An 8,166-nucleotide genomic window follows, 5' to 3' on the forward strand; every position below is an offset into this window, starting at 1 on the left:
CTAATAGTATCTATCATATTCTTTATTAGTAGAAATTTGCATCCTATATTGCTTAATATAGAACAAATAAGACAATATCCTACATTAAAAAGGCTTGGGTAGGACCAAAAAATCATTTGTATATATATATATATATATATAGAAAAGACATATATATTGTTTAATTGATATGGTTTTGGATGAAAATGAAAAGTATTATGCTTTTATTTTTTTGTTTTACTCCGTGTTACCAAAAAAGGGAAACTAATAGTAATAATAATAATAAATAAATCTAAAACCATTTTGTTGCCTAGTGAATGTGTAAACAACCAGCAAAGTGCCATGTCTTTGTCTGCTTCATAATGAACAATTGCAACAATTAAAAGTCATTAAAAGTTACAACAAGTCATTTGTTCACAATAATATTGTTGTTAGTGTTTTAAACTGTAGGTTTGCATTTAATTTTTTTAATAGTCTGAAATTATAATTTTCTTAAAAAGCAGGATAAAAAATGGCCCAAAATCATTGCAAGACATTATAAAACATAGGATGTAACTTAATTAAAACGGGTATATTGTGAATTGATTTAAAGTACCTACAAAAATTCCTAGGAAGACCGTCCACAACAATACTCTCAAAAACTGTTCTGCATACAAGCGCTAGTATGTGACTGATCCCATGAATTCTACGGAGCTTCTAAAAATTGATTCTGGTCCTCATCGCTTCAATCACAGTGAATATCTTCAAGCCATGGAGGATTTACACTTTGAAGCGCCCACTTCCTGTGAGATTCTCAAGTTTCCAACATTTCAGCAACAGTGTAACCAGATCAGCGACCCATCTTTGGGTATCCAAGGCAAGTCCTTTCATTTGAAATCAACTGCATTAAGACGTGAGACTCAGCCATGTGGGTACTCCATAAACTGGTGGGGAAGCGGAGCCGATGGACAAGTGAGTCATGACAGATTGGATGACAGACATTAAGGCTTGCAGGATAGATCAGCAGTCACGAGCGAGTGTCTCAGGCATGACGTGCACAAGTTTGATCACCTCCATGTAGTTAAGGAACTTGGACGAGGTCTTAACTTGTTGGGGTCAATCACACCAAGTCCTAGAAACACAGGCCTGTGTAGAACATCCGGAACACCTGCATCGCCAGACAACAACGAGACCACTTGCGCCATCTCGGGTCGAGAAGAAGCTTCCCCTTGTGAGCAGAGAAGCGCCACTTTGATTAGGACCAGAGCTTGCTCCTCGTCACATTCGTTTCTAATTTTGGGGTCCACCAGATCCATGAGACGTCTCTGTTCATGCAAATTCCAGACCTGCACAACAGAATACATGAAGTCAATTCTAGATTTCATGTCAAGATCCAAGTCATGCTAACACAAAGTCGGAACAAAAATTCAATAGAATCGAATTAGATTTACATATGAAAGGAGGTACTGCTCCTCCGCAGGGAGCTCTGGATTCATCCTTTGCCGGCCAGATACAAGCTCAAGTGCTACGATTCCAAAGCTGAAGACGTCGGTCATCGGTGTCAGCTGACCATGCAGTGCGTATTCTGGAGCTATGTAACCCCTTCATTTCCCAAAAGAAAGCCAACAATTTCATCTCAGCAATCCTTGCTTGAAGACATCAGTGTATGTAATAACGACTTTCTCATAGAACTCATCTAATGCAGTCAAAATATAGAACAATAGCTAACCTCTTCCCCTCAATGTGTACCACCACTCTCCGTTCATTATTTTGGCACATTCTCGCTAAACCGAAGTCTGCGATCTTGGGCTCCAGGTGTCTGTCAAGCAAAATGTTATTGGCTTTTATGTCTCCATGAGCAAGGCGCTCTGGACTTTGGGAATGGAGGCATGCGAGCCCCTTCGCCATCCCAAGAGCAATATTGTATCTGATTGGCCACTCCAACAATAACGCCTTCACTGGATCAAATAAAGCTTGATGGAGAGATCTATTTTCTACATATTCAAAGGCAAGAAGCCTGTTTTTTCCACTGATCGCACAGCCACGGAGTTTTACGAGATTTTTATGTTGCAAGCCAGAAATTAGTTGAACTTCATTGAGAAACTCTTGATTTCCCTGCTTGATATTTGGTGGCAGCTCCTTTACTGCTACTTCACTACCGTCTACCATAGTGCCCTGTCAATAAAGATCAGTCTGTCAAGGGGGAACACTACCAAGCATCGATAAAACATTCTGCGAGACTCTTAAAGTTTCTTAAAGACGAAGAAAAATTGAAGGAATATTATGATAAACATACCTTATAAACTGCACCAAAAGTTCCTTCCCCAATTTTATTCCCTCTATTGAAATTCCTCGTTGAAACTCTCAGCTCATCGTACAAGAACAGGCAGCTTGGATAATGTTCGAGATCGAGGTCAAATATCCCTAGTAACAACAAAATATCATCACGTATATACCAATCAAACTGGTGTCAAAGAAAGTGACAATACGAAATAACTGCAATTAAGGTGCAAACCATATGTAGGCCCACAGGGCATCGAAATGTGTGCATTACCTAAGGCATTATCTATTCTAGGAGGTCTTGGCCTTCTTCTAAGGTTAATGCATAACACAACGCCTGATAGTGCCACAATAGCAACGACTCCTCCGAAGGTCCCTGCAATAACGGACGCAATTTGACGTTCGGAATTTATATTTTGTAGCTGCTGCAAAATCCCCTGACTAAGAAAAACCAATATGCACAAATGTTGAAAGTCAAATAAGCTGTAATTGGAAAACCAAACTGAATGGTGTCCTTTGTTACCTGTGTTTGATGGAGCTGTTTGAAGGGTAGATGCAATAAGCCCATATGGATCATATCCTTCGAGCCTAATGGTTTTTCCAATTAGTTTAGACTTAATATCATTAACCTGGGACCTATCCCACAGTCGTGATGGTGATGCAGGATAGAAGATGACCTTCGCCAGCAGCTGCCGCTCACTAATGTTCCAGTAAGTAGCATTCTCAATCCATAAATTTTCGAACGATATCTTCAATCCAGAAGCCAGAGCTCTTCTCAAATTATCAATTCTTGTCTCATCAAACCCATATGATGGAGACCACCCAAAATACATGTTACAAATGTAGGGATAGTAGCAAGCGCAAGTGCCGGGATGGACAACGGAGTTTTGGTCGCACACGGTGGAACACGACATTTTCTGTTGCCATAATATCTCTTTGGGGATGATACCGGAGTAACTACATATGTCAGGAAAATGAGAGGATTGATCTTCACAAACGGGATTGCCCCTAAGCCTGAAAAAAGAGCAGTCCACCAGAATCATACCACTGTAAAAAAAAATAAATAAATAAATAAAAATAAATTACTCCATCACCATGCAGAATTGACCGCGAAAGAAGCTAAAACATGTTGGAAGAATAGCAGTGTTGATGCTAAATTAAATACAGATGATTAGGTCAGTGAAGGACCTACTCTGGATTAATAAAGGGGCTTGGTAAATTGACCACTGCAGAGATGTTATTCTTGATCAGAAAGATGTTAACATGCCCAAACGTTCGCACGCCGCCGTCAAGAACTCCGGTCAACTGGTTGAAACTAAGATTCCTGAAAGGCCATGAGGCAATGCACGTTAGAATCTTGAAACAGAACAACCGCTTGAGCGTCAACGTCAAGAGCTTGAGCAGCAATTCATTTAGAGTATACTATCAACACATATCGTTACCTTGACAGAGGGATTGGTAGAAGCGGGAAAAAACTACTTACAATCTTTTGATCACTGGAAGTTTCAGCAGAAATTCTGGAAAAGGCCCTCCAAAATTGTTATGACTCAGGTCGCTGCGCAACAAATAGAACTTCTGGTGTTAAAAAGTTTTGGAGCAACACATGAAAAGCATCAATAAACCAGCTATCAACCTATAAGTTACAAGAAAACTCAAGGAATCAAAAGATACGCCCAAGCTCAATTCCCAAAAGGTATTCCTCTAGACAGCATGAACAGATACTTCCACACTAAGACATTGAACGTCCAATTGAACCCTAAACTATAACCAGGATGATGCGTGTACTCACAGAGCATATAATCGACTGAGTTGTCCAATCTCCTCAGAAATTGGTCCAGTGAGACCAGGATTGTTTGCTAAATTTCTACAAAGGTGAGTCATACATGTCAGAAACAGATGAAATCATGGTGATGAAATTTAGACAAACGATGCATGAGTCGACTGTCATTCAAATCGCTTTGGCAGTGTAATCCTCAAGCACCACTTTAAGTATTCTCTCCAACTATTATAGAACATAGATAGAACATGGCCTGAAGGAGGAATTTGGACCATTGAAGAGTTCAAGCACCAACAGAAAATGGAAGAATACTTACAAATACTGTAAGTTCTTAAGTTTGCCAATCGATGGAGAAAAGGCTCCTACGAGTCCACGTACATCCAACCTCCTTAAACATACAAAAGCCCCATATCAGCACGAGCATGTATTGGCTGCAACTTCAGCATACAAGATTTAAAGGCATCCAAATATCATAGATCCTTTTAATTGAGCACAAGCAACACTTAACCTGGATCGAGAAAAAAAGGATGACAACAGATAACCTCTTCCCGATTTCTAGGCAAGTAGCAATCACTTATCGCAAACATTAAGCAGAAAAATACAAGAGCTCCTTCACTCGATCTGCAAGCATGCCAGCAAGCTTACAATGAAACAACAGTCTCTTCGAAACAGGAGACGCCCTCCCAGTGATTCCAACATGGGTCAGACCCCCAAGTCCAGTTCTGAGCTAATCCCAGAGTCGCATTCCAAGCTTCCCGAAGCTCATGCAAAGCAGTCACTGCAATACATATAATCAACTACAGTAAGTACGAAAATGAATTAAGAACCTGGTACGTAGACACGGCTGCTACAATAAGGCTCAAAAGGACGAGCCAGTAAGAATCCTCATTAAGGCTTCATGACTCCACTGCAAACCAACACCAACTCTCTCTTCGTGATCCCCAGTTGATCTCCACATTCATTGAAGTTACTCACAACAGAATTGTGCACATTTACACGCTTCGAGAAGCAGACAAGAAATTATCAGAGAAACTTAGAAGCGAGAGAATTGCATATACACTCCCTCAGCATTGCAGCAACTTCCCTAGAATCTAAAGAACCACAAGTTTCTGCTCAACGAACTGCAACAATTTCACAAGAATACGTCTACTGCAAGAGAACATTACCACGTTTACAAAAAAATTGCACTTGCCATCCCTCGGTCAAGCAACACCCAATGATTTGCATTTAGCTTTTCATTTGTAGTGTCTCCCAAATCGAAGGTCGCAGGGCAAATACTGCATCGCAGTTCTAATCCAAGCGAATCGGTGTCGAAAAAAATCGTACCTAAACGCAAAGAACCTCTAAGTCTCAAGAATTTCGTTCTTGTGACAAGAATCCACAAGCAATCTGTGTGTAATACTTTCATGCGATTCATTATCTAAGAGAATTTCGAGAAAGAACCCGGCACATACCATCGGACAAAGCAGTAGCAGCGGAGGCAGACGGCAGCGGTCCCAAAATGAAGAAGACGAACAAAGCCAGGAAGATTTGAAAATGGCTCTCACTGGGCTTGGGATCCCATGCCATAGCACTCGCCGGCTTCCGCTCCACAGAGACTGAGCTAAATCTCCCATCGTCTGCCATTGCTACCGAATCTGTCTCATCCTTCCAGTCCTCCGGCAAGATTGTGAAACCTCCACAAAAACTCAGATTCTTGCAACTTGTTCATGATCTCATTCGAGCAACACAACATCCCCGACTCCAAAGTGCCTCGTAGATTCACAGATGCAAAAACAGCGATTCCAATGTTCCTCACCCACGGACGCTGCAACCCACCGCATGATCATCGGAATGTCTCACAAAGTTCGACATTCTCCTCAAGTCCCCTTTGGCCTTCCACTTTTCATCAAAAAAACACCAAATTCTTCGATTGGCAAATTCACACACCCCCCCCCCCCAGTCCAGCTGGAAAGTATGAGGAGAGGGGGTAAATAAATAAAAAGGACTTGAAAAATAAGCGGAGCACGTAAGCGCTTTGGGGCAAAAAGTAGAGAGGATGGCAATTCACTGAAATCATATTGCGCTCTAAAAATACACCTTGCCCATGGCTTTAATTCTTCAGTTCCTCTATCAAGAGCACTTGTGAAAAATGGCCTCGAAGTCCAAAGGCACATTCCACTTCATATTTATGGAAAAGTTGCCATTTAAAAACAACAATCGCGCTATGTTGACAACAATTAATGTCCATGCAGCTTCCATCTTCAACTTTTTCTCGAGTTAAAACTGCAAGGTCACCGTGGACAACCACTCCATCCGACTCATAATTTCTCATGAATCACGTTTTCTCCAATTTCTCCTGGTATAGATTGTCCTATGCCCCGCGATCATTCCTTATCTCGTATCCCGCCAAATATCCTGCATCCTACCCGTCAACCTGCAGTTCCGAAAAGCAAAGCATACTAAATCCGATCACTAACCCCACCATCCCCAGCAAATTCTGTAAAGACCTCATCACATTTACCTTCGCTAGGCCTTTTCCACGAAACCTGCCATCACTGACAGCAAGGGTTCCATTTTAGTTTTAATTGAGGGCAAGATGAAGAAAGTCGACAACCAACACGACTGCGACGAAAGAGAATAAGAGCAGCCAGGACAGGAGCAATAAAGCTGCAAGGGACTTAGAACCCCGACAGGGCTAATTTTTGGCTGCCTTCGGGCACTCGACGTAGCTGCGGAGCAAGCGCTCGCCGTCACCTGCCTGGGCCCGATCGCCACCCCCCACCGCACCATCGCTCGGGTCCCGAAACACCAAACTCCAAACCCTAAAACCACAATCGAGAATCCAGAATTAGGGTTACGGGTTTTGGAGGCTTGTGGTGAATGAATGTGGGGGCCTCCATCTCACCCGATCTTTTAGGGCTTAGAAGGGTTGACTATTTACTCATAAATGTGTGTTTATTGAAGATATTCAAGAAGATGAGACTTTTAGGTTTGTTTGTTGCTTTCAATTTGTTATTTTTACTTGTAGATCATGATGATTATACAATTTCCTTCACACAAACATTTCACAAAGAAAGAAAGAATTGACGAATGTGAGTATCAATACAATTTGAGTGTAAAAAATAATACTATTAAAAAATAAACTTATTATTAAGACTTATTTAAAAAAAGTAGAAACTCATGCAATTTAGCACAAAAAAATTTAGCACTACCATCCATTCTCTTATTTATTTGTGTTTTATTGTTCTCATATTTGGCTAATTGGAAGGCTTTATTACCTCTTTGTCTTATACCTAAGTTGTTTCATAATATATATATATATATATATATATATATATATAAACTTAAATTAAAACAAAATATAATAAAAAATAACCAAATTCAAAATAAAAATAATAATTGGAATACTAATTAAGATTAAAAGATAAAATATTTATATTAAAGTTTATGTTTTATAATCACTCATCAAGGAATTAATATAACATAAATTTTTGAAGAACCACAACAATTTAAAAAATATATGTACATATTGTTGAGGGCATGAATCTCAAAGAACTAAATGATCAATACATCCTTATGTCACTTGAAAAGACTAGAGATTCACTCAAAGCTAGTATAATATTAAACTAAAATGACTATTGCCAAAGATAAGAACAAGAAAGGCTTTGACAAGAGTGAAGAAGGCTTCATTATTGCCTCTATACATACTATCTAACTAAAAGTTGTATGACAATGTTCTATAAGACTTCTAATATGTGTAGACTTTGCAAGATATATGTTTTAACTTGTAATGCAAGTTTTATATGTATACATCACATAGTTAGCTTATTCCATAAGCTACCAATACGTGTGATATGTGGCTAACTTGTTAACCAAGTTTCTAACCTATTAATCAACTATAAGTATGTGTAAAGTAAAAGCCACATTTATGAAGCTACTAAAAAGCTTTTTAAGAAGATATTATGAAATTAATATATTTTTACCTACTTCTATGTAATCATATAGGTAATTATTGGAGTAAATATGTATGTCTATGATAGTATCTTCCCTTTTAGCAACGAGTTCTATGACAAGTAGTCATCATACATTGAAAAAATTCAACATGTAGCAAGTTATATTTTACCACATACTATGAATTTTGTTCTTTTTAAAGATAGTTAATAGGTTCT

General features: G+C 39.3%; 1 protein-coding gene across 3 annotated transcripts; it reads right to left on the reverse strand.

The window, feature by feature from the left end:
- Nucleotides 1-531: 531 nt before the first annotated feature.
- On the reverse strand, nucleotides 532-6,815 carry LOC112285196 (putative cysteine-rich receptor-like protein kinase 33). 3 transcript variants are annotated; one of them, XM_090251950.1, is made up of 13 exons: nucleotides 6,519-6,797; nucleotides 5,470-6,412; nucleotides 4,661-4,793; nucleotides 4,332-4,403; nucleotides 4,028-4,102; nucleotides 3,722-3,793; nucleotides 3,431-3,562; nucleotides 2,762-3,252; nucleotides 2,513-2,614; nucleotides 2,255-2,382; nucleotides 1,688-2,133; nucleotides 1,410-1,560; nucleotides 532-1,304 (listed from the first exon to the last, which is right to left on the reverse strand). In XM_090251950.1, exons 2-13 carry the CDS (start codon nucleotides 5,639-5,641, stop codon nucleotides 1,026-1,028), a joined length of 2,253 nt encoding a protein of 750 aa, XP_090108076.1. In that variant the 5' UTR covers nucleotides 5,642-6,412; nucleotides 6,519-6,797; the 3' UTR covers nucleotides 532-1,025. The 3 variants fall into 3 exon arrangements, with proteins under 3 accessions (XP_090108076.1, XP_024381598.1, XP_024381599.1); XM_024525830.3 differs by lacking the exon at nucleotides 6,519-6,797 and adding an exon at nucleotides 5,182-5,341 and having other exon boundaries at nucleotides 5,470-5,607; XM_024525831.3 differs by lacking the exon at nucleotides 1,410-1,560 and having other exon boundaries at nucleotides 5,470-6,815.
- Nucleotides 6,816-8,166: the final 1,351 nt, after the last annotated feature.

This window comes from Physcomitrium patens, chromosome 7 (assembly GCF_059467195.1).
Source record: "Physcomitrium patens ecotype Gransden chromosome 7, ASM5946719v1, whole genome shotgun sequence".
Taxonomy (NCBI): domain Eukaryota; kingdom Viridiplantae; phylum Streptophyta; class Bryopsida; order Funariales; family Funariaceae; genus Physcomitrium; species Physcomitrium patens.